Here is a 15,987-nt window from a genome sequence, read left to right on the forward strand (position 1 = left end):
TTGCCCAGGCTGGAGTGCAGTGATGTGATCATAACTCACTGCCTCCAGGATCTGGGGGACCTTGAAACTTCCACCTGCACCATTTGAAACTCTGCCAGGCGAGGTGACTCACGCCTGTAATCCCAGCACTTTGGGAGGCCGAGGCAGGCGGATCACCTGAGGTCAGGAGTTCAAGACCAATCTTACCAACATGGAGAAACCCCGTCTCTACTAAAAAAAAAAATACAAAATTAGCCAGGTGTGGTGGTGCATGCCTGTAACTCCAGCTACTTGGGAGGCTGAGGCAGGAGAATCTCTTGAACCCGGGAGGCAGAGATTGAACCATTGCACTTCAGCCTGGGCAACAAGAGTGAAACTCCATCTCAAAAAAAAGAAAATAAAGAAAGAAAGAGAAAGAGAGAGAGAGAAGAGAGAAGAAAGAAAGAGAAAGAAGGAAAGAGAGAGAAAGAAAGAAAGGAAAGGAGGGAGGAAGGAAGGAAGAAAGGAAGGAAAGAGAGAGAGAGAAAGAAAGGAAGGAAGGAAGGAAACTCTCCTAAGTTGTCATCAACCCAGAAGAAGGCTGCACCTGGAGGCCACCAGGCCAATGCAAGCAGGAGCAAACTGAGGGAGCCCACACCTGGACCTCTTCCCCTTCCCTACTCGAGCCGCCCCTCCCACACTGCTGACCTCTGTTCCTCTTGGATGACCCTTCCTGGCTCTCTCTGCCCATCCACCAAATGCCACCAGTTGCCCCAGCTGACCCCACATCATGACTCTCCTCTGTTCAAAAGCCACCCCAAGGCTCCCCAGGGCTCTCAGGACAGAGCACACAGTCCTCAGCCTGACATTCCCAATTTGGCCCCTGAAAACCTTTCTAGTCCTTTCTCTCACCCTTCAGTCTCTCCCCCATCGACTGGGGAGACTCCCCCTGGGCTCCACTTCAAGCTGCTCACTATTTCCTGCCAGGCTGTGCTCTTCCACCTCAAGACCTTGGCCCGGTGCAGTGGCTCATGCCTGTAATCCCAGCACTTTGAGAGACTGAGGTGGGTGGATCAATCGAGGTCAGGAGTTCGAGACCAGACTGACCAACACGGTGCAACCCTGTCTCTATTAAAAATACAAAAAATTAGCCAGCCGTGGTGGCAGGTGCTGTAATCCCAGCTACTCGGGAGGCTGAGGCAGGAGAATCGCTTGAACCTGGGAGGCAGAGGTTGCAGTGAGCCAAGATCGTGCCACTGCACTACAGCCTGGGTGACAAAGCCAGTCTCCACCTCAAAACAACAAGAACAACAACAAAGACCTTTACATATGCTATTCCCTTTGCCCCCAAAGCCTTGAGCTGGGCGTGGTGACTCGTGCCTGTAATCCCAGCTACTCTGGGGGCTGAGACAGGAGGATCGCTGGAGCCCAGGAGTTCAAGGCTGCAGTGAGCTATGATCACACCGCTGTACTCCAGGCAGGGCAACAGAGCAAGACCCTGTCACTAAAACAAACAAAATTCAAAGGCTTAGAGGACATCTACTCATTCTTTTTAGACTTGGTTTCCATGGTATTGTTGTTTTTCGTTGTTGTTTTTGTTTTTGTTTTATTTTGAGGCAGGGTCTGGTTTTGTCCCTCAGGCTGGAGTGCAGTGGTGTGATCATAGCTCACTGCAGCCTTGAACTCCTGGGCTCAAGCGATTCTTCTGCCTCAGCCTCCGGAGTAGCTGGGAGCACAAGTGTGCACTACCATGCTCAGCTACATATATATATATATATATATTTTTTTTTTTTTTTGAGATGGAGTCTCGCTCTGTAGCCCAGGCTGGAGTGCAGTGGCGCAATCTCGGCTCACTGCAAGCTCCACCTCCTGGGTTCACGCCATTCTCCTGCCTCAGCCTCCCGAGTAGCTGGGACTACAGGCTCCCGCCATCACACCTGGCTAATTTTTGTATTTTTAGTAAAGACGTGGTTTCACTGTGTTAGCCAGGATGGTCTCGATCTCCTGATCTCGTGATCCGCCCGCCTCAGCCTCCCAAGGTGTTGGGATTACAGGCGTGAGCCACCGTGCCCGGCCTATTTTTTTTTTTATTTTTTGTAGTGACGGGGCCTCGCTATATTGCCCAGGCTGGTCTGAAACTCCTGAGCTCAAGTGATCCTCCTGCCTCGGCCTCCTAAAGTGCTGGGGTTACAGGTGTGAGCCACCACACTTGCCCCGAGAGCATTGTTGATGTTCTTTCCCCATTCAGCAAGCAGAGACCTTATGCCCCATTCCTCTGACACCCCGCTTCTGGAGCCCCCTTCCTCTCTCCGCCTCAAGCTAACCATGGGGCTGAGGAAATCTGTTTCTAGTTCTGGGTCTCTTACAACCTGGGGACACCGAGCCTCCTCCCTGGAATCCCAGGATCACCCAGCAGCGGTGGGTTTATAGCATTTTGGTTGAATAAATGAATGAGTCCATCAGTGAACACAGGATACATTTCCAGCATTCTAACCAAGCATGCAAACCGTTACGTCTTCATCTCTCCCCACATTGTAGCTACAGGAACATACTTTCTGCTTTCTCAATCTGACCAGCTCCTCTTTGACTTCCAGAACTGAGCACATCTTTCCCCGCTCTCCTGCTATCCTTCCCCACTTGGCAAACTCCTATTCATCTTTCAAAACCCAATTCCTACATGTCCTTTTCTATGAAGTCTCCAAACACCTGGGGTGAGTTCTTGGGTGTTTCCTGCTTCTGTAACCCTGACCATGAGCTGCTGGGCTCTGCATGCTCGCAAACAGAGCAGCAAGAAAGCAGGCCGGGTGCAGTGGCTCATGCCTATAATGCCAGCACTTTGAGAGATTGAGGCAGGCAGATCGCCTGAGGTCAGGAGTTTGAGAGCAACCTGGATGACCTGGTGAAACCCTGTCTCTGCAAAAAATACAAAAATTAGCTGGGGATGGTGGGGCACACCTATAATCCCAGCACTTTGGGAGGCCGAGGCCGGCGGATCACGAGGTCAGGAGATCGAGACCATCCTGGCTAACACGGTGAAACCCCGTCTCTACTAAAAATACAAAACATTAGCCAGGCGTGGTGGCAGACGTCTGTAGTCCCAGCTACTCAGGAGGCTGAGGCAGGAGAATGGCGTGAACCCGGGAGGCAGAGCTTGCAGTGAGCCGAGATCACGCCACCGCACTCCAGCCTGGGCGACAGAGCAAGACTCCGTCTCAAAATAAATAAATAAAAAATAATAAAATAAAAATAAAATAAAATAAAATAAATAAACACTCTTTGGCCTGTGGGCGAAGTTCAGCCCACTGCCTTGTATCATGTGTCCCACAAGCTAAGAATCATGTTTACATGTTCAAATGATTGAAAAATTAAAAGATTATTTTGTGACATGTGAAAATTATATGAAATGCACATTTCAGTGTCAATCAAAAAAAAATTGGCCAGGCGCGGTGGTTCATGCCTGTAATCCCAGCACTTTGGGAGGCCGAGGTGGGTGGATCACGAGGTCAGGAGTTCGAGACCAGCCTGGCCAACATGGTGAAGCCCCGTCTCTACTAAAAATACAAAAAATAGCCGGGCGTGGTGGCCCTCATCTGTAGTCCCAGCTACTCAGGGGGTTGAAACAGGAGAGTCGCTTGACCCTGGGAGGCAGAGGTTGTGGTGAGCCAAGATCGCACCACTGCACTCCAGCCTGGGTGACAGAGCGAGACTCCATCTCAAAAAAAAAAAAAAAAAATTATTGGCATACAGCCACACTCATTTATTTATCTATTATCTATGGCTGGTTTTCAGCTACAGTGGCATAGTTGTGTAGTTGAGACAGAGTCTGGATGGCCCAGAAAGCCAAAAATATTGGCCGGGCGTGGTGGCTCATGGCTGTAATCCCAGTACTTTGGGAGGCCAAGGAGGGTGGATCACCTGAGGTCAGGAGTTCAAGACCAGCCTGAGCAATAAGGTGAAACCCCATCTCTACTAAAAATACAAAAATTAGCTGGGCGTGGTGGCAGGTGCCTGTAGTCCCAGCTACTCGGGAGGCTGAGACAGGAAAATTGCTTGAACCAGGGAGGCGGAGGTTGCGGTGAGCCAAGATCAAGATTGAGCCACTGCACTCCAGCCTGGGCAACAGAGTGAGACTCCATCTCAAAAAAAAAAAAAAAAGTCAAAAATATTTACTAGCTAGCCCTGTACAGAAAAGGTTGGCACTGGGTGCCATGGCTTATGTCTGTAATCCTATCACTTTGGGAAGTGAAGGCACAAGGATTACTTGAGCCCAGCCTGGGCAGCATTGAAAGACCCCATCTCTATACAAAACAATTTTTTTTTTTAGGCAGGGTCTCACTCTTTCGCACAGGTTGGAGTGCAGTGGCACCATCTCCACTCACTGCGACCTCCACCTCCCAGGTTCAAGCAATTCTCCTGCCTCAGTCTTCCAAGTAGCTGGAACTATGGATGCATGCCACCACGCCTAGCTAATTTTTTTTTTTTTTGTAATTTTGATAGAGATGGGGTTTCATCATGTTGTCCAGGCTGGTCTTGAACTCCTGAGCTCAAGTGATTGGCCCACCTCGGCTTTCCAAAGTGCTGGGATTACATGTGTGAGCCACTGTGCCCAGCACCCATCTGTATAAAAATTTAAAAATTAGCTGTGTTTGGTGGCATGTACCTGTGGTCCCAGCTACTTTGAAGGCTGAGGCAGGAGGATCACTTAAGCCCAGGAGGTCAAGGCTGCAGTGAGCTACGATGGCACCACTGCATTCCAGGCTGGGCAATAGAGTGAGACTCTGTCTCTAAAAAAGGTAAAATAAAAATAAAATAAAATAAAATAAACACGAAAAGAAAAAATTTGCCACCCACTCCACCCTTTTGAACTGTATGATTTATTAGCTATGGGTTTGGGATACTCAGAAGTGTTTTGGAGGAGAAGGTCTTGGGGAAGCCCTTTCTCACATAACTCTGATTCTCTTCCTCATCCCCTCACCTGTTTGGAGAGAGGCTTTTTGATAGAATAGAATAGAATAGAATAGAATAGAATAGAATAGAATAGAATAGAATAGAAGAATAGAATAGAATAGAATAGAATAGAATAGAATAGAATAGAATAGAATAGAATAGAATAGAATAGATTCAGGTGTGTTTGTACCAGGGAAGGGTAAGTCTCGTTTTGTGCAACTTTTGTTTCTGTATGATATACATCTGGAAAGGCAGGTACAGGGTGATGATGATGTAAAATTTCTTTCCTAATAGGTGTTGTGATCAGAGGAGTTTGACAACTGCAGCCTTACCCGGTAGCTACAGGTGGCTCAATTTATTTTATTTGGGGACAGACTGCAGGAGAATCCAGTGGAGGACAATTTTGCCTGAGATAAGAACACACAGCTATACTCAGGCTCAGGACACACCTGAATCAGCCCTTTCTAGGTGCTTTTTATTTTTTAGAGACAGGATATTACTCTGTTGCCCAGGCTGGGATACGGTGGTGCAGTAACAGGTTACTGCAGCTTCAAACTCCTGGACTCAAGCAATCCTCCTGCCTCAGCCTACCAGCTAGTTTTTATTTTTATTTTTATTTTATTTTTAATTTTTTAATTTTTTAATTTTTATTTTTTATTTTTTTTGAGATGGAGTCTTGCTCTGTCGCCCAGGTTGGAGTGCAGTGGCACAATCTCGGCTCACTGCAAGTTCCACCTCCTGGGTTCACACAATTCTCCTGCCTCAGCCTCCCGAGTAGCTGGGACCACAGGCGCCCACCACCACGCCCAGCTAATTTTTTGTATTTTTAGTAGAGACGGGGTTTCACCGTGTTAGCCAGGATGGTCTGGATCTCTTGACCTCATGATCCGCCTGCCTCAGCCTCCCAAAGTGCTGGGATTACAGGCATGAGCCACCGCGCCCAGCTAATTTTTAATTTTTTGAGATGGAGTCTTGCTCTGTCACCCAGGCTGGAGTGCAATGGTGTGATCTCAGCTCACTGCAACCTCCACCTCCCAGATTCAAGTGATTCTCATGCCTCAGCCTCCCCAGTAGCAGGGATTATAGGCATGAGCCACCATGCCCAGCTAATTTTTGTATTTTTAGTAGAGATGGGGTTTCACCATGTTGTCCAGGCTGGTCTCAAATTCCTGACCTCAAATGATTTACCCGCCTTGGCCTCCCAAAGTGCTGGGATTACAGGTATAAGCCAGTGGTGCCCAGCCCACAGCTAGTTTTTAAATTTTGTGTAGGGACTGGGTCTTGCTATGTTGCTCAGGCTGGTCTTGAACTTCTGGCCTCAAGTGATCCTTCTGTCTCGACCTTCCAAAGTACTAGGATTAAAAGTGAGAGCCACCACACCCAGCCTCTCAGTGCCTTCTGCAGGGGCTCTCATCTGTGTGCAGGATGAAAACAGAACACTGGACCACAGTGGCTGCTGGGAATTCCAGAGAGAAGAGCTCTAGAGCCCTTACCCATCGGCTCAGCCTCTGAGGACCAATCATTCAGCTCCCTCCCATGCTAGAGATGGGACTACTGAGGACCAGAAACCATATCTCTGGCTAAGGAAGAGCAAGAATCAGTGAGACCATGAGGATCCTGGAGTCTCATAATCCCACTTCCCAGGTATGGGAAGCCCCGGGGTCAAAGGTAACAGGGTCAGAGCAACCTGAGCATCCTGAATCTGAGCCTCTGACCCTCCTCCCAGAAAAGTCTCCTGGACTCACCAAGTTTAAATTCTGGCTCTAATAACCAGGGTGACCCTGGGCACAGCCTTCAAACTCCTTGAACACCTGTTTCATCACTTGGAAAATGGGATGAAGTCTATATCATATAGATTGCATCTAACTCCCAATGTCACTGTGCAGATTAAAGGAGGTATTTCATGTAAAATGTTTAGGGCCATGCCTGGTACACAGCAAGCACTTTTTTTTTTTTTTTTTTTTTTTGAGATGAGGTCTCGCTCTATCACCAGGCTGGAGTGCAGTGATGCAATCTTGGCTAACTGCAACCTCTGCCTCCCGGGTTCAAGTGATTCTCCTGCCTTAGCCTCCTGAGTAGCTGGGACTACAGGCGCCCAGCATCATGCCGGCTAATTTTTTGTATTTTTAGCAGAGACGGCGTTTCACCATGTTGGCCAGGATGGTCTTGATCTCTTGACCTCATGATCCACCCCCCTTGGCCTCTCAAAGTGCTGGGATTACAGGTGTGAGCCATAGCACCCAGCCAGCAAGCACTCTTCTGCTCACCGAGCAAGGGCTATGTGCAGGGCATAGAACTAAGCACTACGAGGCTGGGCGCCGTGGCTCACATCTGTAATCCCAGCACTTTGGGAGGCTGAGGTGGGCGGATCACCTGAGGTCGGGAGTTCAAGACCAGCCTGGCCAACATGGTGAAACCCTGTCTCTACTAAAAATACAAAAATTAGCCGGGCGTGGTGGTGGGCACCTGTTATCCCAACTACTCGGGAAGCTGAGGCAGCAGAATGATTTGAACGTGGGAGGCAGAGGTTGCAGTGAGCCGAGATCGCGCCATTACATTCCGGCCTGGGTGACAGAGTGAGACTCCGTTTCAAAACAAACAAAAAAAAAGATCTAAGCGCTATGCCTGGATCCCATCATCTCCAGGGCTCCAGGCAAACACCTCTGTGTTCCCAGCACCCAGTATGGGCATGGCATAGCTGCACTGATCTTTGGCTTTAAGCTTTGGCTAAATGCCGTGATCATTTGATGCTGTGATCATTTGTGCATTCGTTTTTTTTTTTTTTTTGAGACGAAGTCTCGCTCTTGTCCCTCAGGCTGGAGTGCAATGGTGCGATCTCGGCTCACTGAAACCTCCGCCTCCTGGGTTCAAGCCATTCTCCTGCCTCAGCCTCCCAAGTAGCTGGGATTACAGGTGCCTGCCACCACACCTAGCTAATTTTTGTATTTTTAGTAGAGATGGGGTTTCACCATGTTGGCCAGGCTGGTCTCGAACTCCTGACCTCAGGTGATCCGCTCGCCTCGGCTTCCCAAAGTGCTGTGATTACAGGTGTGAGCCTCCGCGCCCGGCCTTTTTTTTTTTTTGGAGACAGGGTCTCCCTCTGTCACCCAGGCTGGAGTGCAGTGGTATGACCTCAGCTCACTGCATCCTCCACTTCTTGGGTTCAAGAAATCCCCCCACCTCAGCCTCCCAAGTAGTTGGAACTACAAGCACGCACCACCACACCCAGCTAATTTTTAAAAACTTTTTGTAAAGACAGGGTCTTGCTATGTTGCCCAGGCTGGTCTGGAACTCCTGGGCTCAAGCGATGCTCCTGCCTCTGCCTTCCAAATTGCTGGGGTTACAGGCATGAGCCATGGTGCTAGGTCCATCCATGACTTTTTAGCACTTCCCATGTGGTGTTTTAACAGGGAAAAAGAAGACCATCCCAGAATGTCCAGAACTCAGGAGTTTCCCAGGAGGTGGGACTTTTTTTTCTTTTTTTGAGGCAGAGTCTCGCTTTTTCACCCAGGCTGGAGTGCAGTGGCACAATCTCAGCTCACTGCAACCTCCGCCTCCTGGGTTCAAGCGATTCTCGTGCCTTAGCCTCCTGAGTAGCTTGGACTACAGATGCCTGACACCGTACCCAGATAATTTTTTGTTTTAGTAGAGATGGGCTTTCACCACGTTGCCCAGGGTGATCTCGAACTCCTGAGCTCAGGCAGTCCACCCACCTTGGCCTTCCAAAGTGCTAGGATTACAGATGTGAGCCACCACGCCCAGCCAAGAGGTGAAACTTTTTAAATACTGAAACCAGGATAGTCCCAGGCACACCGGGACGAGTTGGTCAGAGGGTACAGCTGCGAACAAGACAGACACAATCACCTCTTCCAGGAAGCCTTTCCTGACTGGCCCACCCCCTCTGGCTCAGGGGCACCCTCTGCCTCCCCCTACCACAGCTGCCTCTGTGCCCTCCGAGAAGGCACCATAGCTCCCGGTTGCAAATGCCTGCAGTCACATCAGCGTTAGCTTAGGGAAGGCAGAGACCGGTTCTTTTCCTGGCCACCGACGTGTCTCCAAAACCTGCCACAGAGCCTGGCATCAAGTAAAGACAAGTAAATGAATGAAAGCTGGCACTCTTTGGCTAATAGATGAGAAAACTAGGGCTGAGACAGGTGAACCACTCCAGCAAGATTCCCCAGTAAGGATGTATGGGTAGGAACCGGGATTCGAACCGGCATTTGGCGAGACTCCTTCACACACCCGCACACTCACCGTGTTGTAGAACTCGGCCACCAGCTCTGAGTACTGGAAGTTGCTCTCACACCAGTCCACCTCGGAGCTCTGATAGGCGAAGATGCTAGGCATCTTGTCTCAGTGGCCACCACCAGCCGGCTGCGCCCGGCAGAGAGGAGAAGGCGAGCTTGGGAAGGCCGGGCCCTGATGAGGCGGGGAGAGGACAGCCCGGTGCCCCGCGGCAGGCAGACTGAGAGGAAAAACCTGCTGGGCCGCTCCCCAGTTGCACCAGGGCAGCCTGGCTGTGCAGTGACAGCAGCCCTGAGCATAAGCCGTGGGGTTAGCACTGTCCAGGTAGGGCAGGGGGCAGAAGTAGGCAGGGAAGAGGCCTCCCATCCAGATTACCCAGGAATAGGAATTGGGGTGGGGGCAGTGGAGGGAACTTTTTTTATCTTTTATGTATTTATTTATTTATTAGAGTCACGGTCTTGCTCTGTTGCTCAGGCTGGAGTACAGTGGCATCATCATAGCTCACTGCAGCCTCAAACTCCCGGGCTCAAGCAGTACTCCTGCCTCAGCCTCCAACGTGGCCACGACCACAGGCACACGCTGCCACCATGCCTAGCTAATTTTTTTTTTTCTTGAGACGGAGTCTCGCTCTGTCACCCAGTCTGGAGTGCAGTGGCGCCATCTCGGCTCACTGTAAGCTCTGCCTCCCGGGTTCACACCATTTTCCTGCCTCAGCCTCCCGAGTAGCTGGGACTACAGGCGCCCGCCACCACGCCCGGCTAATTTTTTTTTTTTGTATTTTTAGTAGAGATGGGGTTTCACCGTGTTAGCCAGGATGGTCTTGATCTCCTGACCTCGTGATCCGCCGGCCTCGGCCTCCCAAAGTGCTGGGATTACAGGCGTGAGTCACTGCACCCAGCCAAGATGGGGTTTCATTATGTTGGCCAGGCTGGTCTTGAACTCCTGACCTCAGGTGATCCACCCGCCTCGGCCTCCCATAGTGCTGGGATTACAGGGTTTTCTTACTGAAGCTGATCTTGAACTTTAAGTCAACTTTGTGGGAATAATAATAATTATTATTATAATAATAAAAGAGCCTGGCCTTAGCAAGCGGTTAGCAAGTGTGCATAACAATAATAATATTATATAATTATTATATAATAGCAATATTATATTAAAATATAAAATTATTATGTTAAAAATAATATTGTTATATATTTTAAATATTATTTTAGTATATTTTTAATATTATTAATATAATAGTGTAATATAATAATTAATATTATATATTATATTATTTTTCTTTTTTTAAGTGCTTGATGTTCAGTATTATCTCATTTAATGTTCTTTTTTTTTTTTTTGAGATGGAGCCTCACTCTGTCTCCCAGGCTGGAGTGCAGTGGCGTGATCTTGGCTCGCTGCAACATCCACCTCCCAAGTTCAAGCAATTCTCCTGACTCAGCCTCCTGAGTAACTGGGACTACAGGCACCTGCCACCATGCCCAGCTAATTTTTGTATTTTTAGTAGAGGCGGGGTTTCACCATATTGACCAGACTGGCCTCAAACTCCTGACCTTGTGATCCGCCCGTCTCGACTTCCCAAAGTGCTGGGATTACAGGCGTGAGCCACTGCACCCGGCCTTCATTTAATGTTCTTAACAACCCTACCCCAGGCGCAGTGGCTCACGCCTGTAATCCCAGCACTTTGGGAGGCCGAGGCGGGCAGATCACGAGGTCAGGAGATCGAGACCATCCTGGCTAACACAGTGAAACCCCATCTCTACTAAAAATACAAAAGAACTAGCTGGGCGTGGTGGTGGGTGCCCATAGTCCCAGCTACACGGGAGGCTGAGGCAGGAGAATGGCATGAACCCAAGAGACGGAGCTTGCAGCGAGCCGAGATGGCGTCACTGCACTCCAGCCTGGGCAACAGAGCAAGATTCTGTCTCAAAAAAAAAAAAAAAAAAAAAATCCTAAGCGCCAGAAACTATTGTTATCCCTTTTCTTTCTTTTTTTTTTTTTTGAGACAGAGTTTCACTCTTGTTGCTTGTCGCCCAGGCCGGAGCGCAATGGCATAATCTCAGCTCACTGCAAACTCTGCCTCCCGGGTTCAAGCGATTCCCCTGCCTCAGCCTCCCAAGTAGCTGGATTTACAGGCACCCGCCAGCATGCCCGGCTAATTTTTGTATTTTTAGTAGAGACGGGGTTTCACCATGTTGGCCAGGCTAGTCTCGAACTCCTGACTTCTAGTGATCCACCTGTCTCGGCTTCCCAAAGTGCTGGGATTACAGGTGTGAGCCACTGTGCCCGGCCTCTTTTTCTCTTTTGAGACAGGTTCTTGCTCTGTTGCCCAGGCTGGAGTGCAGTGGCGCAATCATAGTTCACTGCAGTCTTGATCTCCTGAGCTCATGCGATCCTATCTCCGGCTAGTAATCACTAGCAAGGAAACTAAAGCCCAGAGAAGTTAAGGAACTTACCATAGGTCACACAGTTAGGAAGTGATAGAGACAGGCAAGGCACACCACCTCTCTGATGCCTCAGTTTCCTCACCTGTAAGGTGGTGAAAATAATAACAGTACTGCCCTCTCAGGCCTGTTGTGAAGAGTTAGTGAGCTGACGCGATGTTTCCATAAAAAGATAAATTGTGGGCTGGGCACGGTGGCTCATGCCTGCAATCCCAGCACTTTAGGAAGCCAAGGCGGGCAGATCACGAGGTCAGGAGATCAAAACCATCCTGGTTAACATGGTGAAACCCCGTCTCTACTAAAAATATAAAAAATTAGCCAGGCGTGATGGTGGGCGCCTGTAGTCCCAGCTACTTGGGAGGCTGAAGCAGGAAAATCGCTTGAACCTGGGAGGCGGAGGTTGTAGTAAGCCGAGATCACGCCACTGCACTTCAGCCCGGGCGACAGAGGGAGACCCCGACTCAAAAAAAAAAGAAAAAGAAAGAAAGATAAATTGTGGTGCTATGTTGCCCTGCATTCCAAATCACTGAATGGCTGGGCATGGTGGCTCATCCTTGTAATCCCAGCACTCTGGGAGGCTGAGGCAGGTGGAGCACTTAAGGTCAGGAGTTCAAGACTAGCCTGTCCAACATGGTGAAACCCCGTCTCTACTGAAAATACAAAAATTAGCCTGGTGTAGCAGCACGCTCCTGTAATCTCAGCTACTCAGGAGGCTGAGGCAGGAGAATTGCTTAAACTCAGAAAGCGGAGGTTGCAGTGAGCCAAGATTATACCACTGCACTCCAGCCTGGGTGACAGAGCGAGACTCCCTCTCAAAAAAAAAAAAAAAAAAATCACTGTACTGTCTGAAAGTAATCAACTTTTTCAATTTCCAGTACTTGGAGGAGAGAGGCTCAGTCAGTGCTAATATGTTTTATGTCTCTTAACACTTAATGACTTTGACAAAAAAGAAAAGAAAAGCCCTTCATTAGGCAACAATATTCAGTTAGAATTTAGTAACATGATTTGTTTACATTGTAATTATTTTTTGATAAGTTTGTATTCATGGTAAGCCATATCTACTTTCCATTCACAGTAGGGTTACAAAGTTTCCTTTTTTTTTTTTTTTTTTTGAGATGGCGTTTGCTCTGTCCCCTAGGCTGGAGTGCAATGGCATGATCTCGGCTCACCGCAACCTCCACCTCCCAGGTTCAAACGATTCTCTTGCCTGAGCCTTCTGAGTAGCTGGGATTACAGGCGCGAGCCACTCTGCCCTGCCAAAGTTTTCTTTTTCTTTTCTTTTCTTTTCTTTTTTTCTTCTTTTTTTTTTTGTGATGGAGTCTTGCTCTGTTGCCCAGGCTGGAATGCAGTGGCTCGATCTTGGCTCACTGCAAGCTCTGCCTCCTGGGTTCATGCCATTCTCCTGCGTCAGCCTCCCTAGTAGCTGGGACTACAGGCGCCCGCCACCAACGTGTGGCTAATTTTTTTGTATTTGTAGTAGAGACAGGGTTTCACCATGTTAGCCAGGATGGTCTTGATCTCCTGACCTCATGATCCGCCCACCTCGGCCTCCCAAAGTGCTGGGATTATAGGCCTGTGCCACTATGCCCAGACCCAAAGTTTTCTTGTTAAAATAATGATATTTCAGCCCAGCACAGTGGCTCATGCTTCTAATCCCACTGCTGCACTCCAACCTGGAAAAAAAGAGCGAAATCCTGTCTCAAAAAAAATTAATTAAATAAAAATAAAATAATAAAATAAATATATATATTTTTAAGAGATGGAGTCTTGCTCCATTGCCTAGGCTGGAGGGCAGTGGTACAATCCTAGCTTACAGCAATGTCAGTTTCCTGGGCTCAAGCAATCTTCTCACCTTAGCCTCCCAAGTTGCTGGGATTACAGGTATGAGCTACTGTGCCCTGGCTAAAATAAATATGTGCTACAATTACGGTTGTGTTTGCACAAATCTATACATGTGATACTATTGCATAGATTTGCTCCCATTTTTCTGAGAAAATGAAAAGAAAATTGTCTAACACATGAACGCATGGGAAAAGCTATTGAAATCTGAATATGGTCTATAGGTCATATTTATATCACCTTTCTGGTTGTGAAAATGTATAGTTATAAAAGAGGTACCACTGGGAGAAACTGGGTGAAGATTACCTGGGATTGTTCTATATTATTATTGCAGGTTCCTGCAAGTTTATAATTATTCCAATCTTTTTTAATGTTTTTGATAGAGGGTCTCACTCTGTTACCAGGCTTGAGTGCAGTGGTGCAATCACAGGCCACCACAGCCTCAACCTCCTGGGCTCAAGTGATCCTCACACCTTAGCCTCCCAAGTAGCTGGGACCACAGGCCAGGCAAATTTTTTCTATTTTTTGTAGAGACAGGTTCTCACTATGTCTCCCAGGCTGGTCTCTAATTCCCGAACTCAAGCGATCCTTCCACCTCAGCCTCCCAAAGTGCTAGGATTACATGTGTGAGCCACCGCACCTGGCCTAAAAATCTTTTTTTTTTTAAAGACCGAGTCTCTTCCTGTCATCCAGGCTAGAGTGCAATGGCGCAATCTTGGCTCACTGCAACCTCCACCTCCCGGGTTCAAATGATTCTTCTACTTCAGCCTCCTGATAGCTGGGATTACAGGCACCCACCACCACGTCCAGCTAATTTTTTTTTTTTTTTTTTTTTGAGACAGAGTCTCGCTGTGTCGCCCAGGCTGGAGTGCAGTGGCACGATCTTGGCTCACTGCAATCTTCACCTCCTGGGTTCACGCCATTCTCCTGCCTCAGCCTCCCAAGTAGCTGGGACTACAGACACCCACCACCATGCCGGGCTAATTTTTTGTATTTTTAGTAGAGACGGGGTTTCACCGTGTTAGCCAGGATAGTCTCGATCTCCTGACCTCATGATCCACGCGCCTTGGCCTCCCAAAGTGCTGGGATTACAGGCATGTGCCACTGCGCCCGGCCTCCAGCTAATTTTTATATTTTTAGTAGAGATGGGGTTTCAGCATGTTAGCCAGGCTGGTCTGGAACTCCTGACCTCAGGTGATCCGCCTGCCTCGGCCTCCCAAAGTGCTGGGATTACAGGCGTGAGCCACCGCACCCAGCCTAAAAAACTTTTTTTTAGAAGGGATTGATTTAGATTTTTAATTAATACATGAATGGATAAACACAATGTGTGTGGTTCATCCATACCATGGAATATTATTCAGCCCTGAAAAGGAAGGAAATTCTGATACAGGCAACAACGTGGATGGACTTTGAGGACATCAAGCTGGGTGAAATAAGCCAGACACAAAAGGACAAATTCTGTGTGATCCCACTCCTAGGAGGTCCCCAAAGTCCTGAGTCACAAAGACAGGAAGGAGAACAGGGGGTATGAGGGGCTGGGGAGGGGGATAGGGAGTGAGTGTTTCTTGAGGACAGAGTTTCTGTTTGGGAAGATGAGAAAGTTCTGGAGGGGATGGTGGTGACAGTTGCATAGACATGTGAATGTGCTTAATGCCGCTGAACTGTGCACTTGATGATTAAAATGATCCGTTTCCTGTTATGTATCTTTTACCACAATTTTACAAAGTAATGATTTAGGTTTTTTGTTTTTGTTTTTGTTTTTTGTTTTTTGAGACGGAGTCTCGCTCTGTCCCCCAGGCTGCAGTGCAGTGGCGCCATCTCGGCTCACTGCAAGCTCCGCCTCCCGGGTTCACGCCATTCTCCTGCCTCAGCCTCCGGATGGGACTACAGGCGCCCGCCACCACGCCCGGCTAAGTTTTTTTTGTATTTTTAGTAGAGATGGGGTTTCACCATGTTAGCCAGGATGGTCTTTATCTCCTGACCTCATGATCTGCCCGCCTCGGCCTCCTAAGGTGCTGGGATTACAGGCGTGAGCCACTGTGCCTGGCCTGATTTAGGTTTTTAAAAGAGGGATTTGGGGCTGGGCATGGTGGTTCACACCTGTAATCCCAGCATTTTGGGAGACCGAGGCAGGTGGATCACTTGAGGTCAGGAGTTCAAAGCCAGCCTGGCCAACATGGTGAGATCCCATCTCTACTAAAAATAAAAAAATAAAATTAGCCGGGTGTGGTGGTGCGTGCCTGTAGTCCCAGCTACTCAGGAGGCTGAGGTACGAGAATCACTTGAACCTGGGAGGTGGAGGTTGCAGTCAGCCAAGATCGCATCACTAGAGAAAGAATGAATGAAGGAAGGAAGGAAGGAAGGAAGGAAGGAAGGAAGGAAGGAAGGAAGGAAGGAAGGGAGGGAGGGAGAAAAACAGAACTAAAAGCCTGACCTGACTCTGTATAGCAGCCCTCCACAAACGTACACCATTTAGCTCCAGCCCTAGCCCCCAAATCCCCTTCCCAGGTGGACCAGGAGGGCAAACAGACACAACCACTGCCACCCCAGCTCC

General features: G+C 48.6%; 1 protein-coding gene across 2 annotated transcripts in view; it reads right to left on the minus strand.

The window, feature by feature from the left end:
• Positions 1–9,316, minus strand: part of ACER1 (alkaline ceramidase 1) — a 28,737-nt gene extending 19,421 nt beyond the window's left edge. The window contains exon 1 of one of the 2 annotated variants that reach the window (XM_054464738.1): positions 9,160–9,316. In XM_054464738.1, the coding sequence (XP_054320713.1) occupies positions 9,160–9,252 (93 nt within the window). In that variant the 5' untranslated portion in view covers positions 9,253–9,316. The remainder of the gene's footprint in view (positions 1–9,159) is intronic. The other variant, XM_054464739.1, reaches the window with a different exon arrangement.
• Positions 9,317–15,987: the final 6,671 nt, after the last annotated feature.

This window comes from Pongo pygmaeus, chromosome 20 (assembly GCF_028885625.2).
Source record: "Pongo pygmaeus isolate AG05252 chromosome 20, NHGRI_mPonPyg2-v2.0_pri, whole genome shotgun sequence".
Taxonomy (NCBI): Eukaryota; Metazoa; Chordata; class Mammalia; order Primates; family Hominidae; genus Pongo; species Pongo pygmaeus.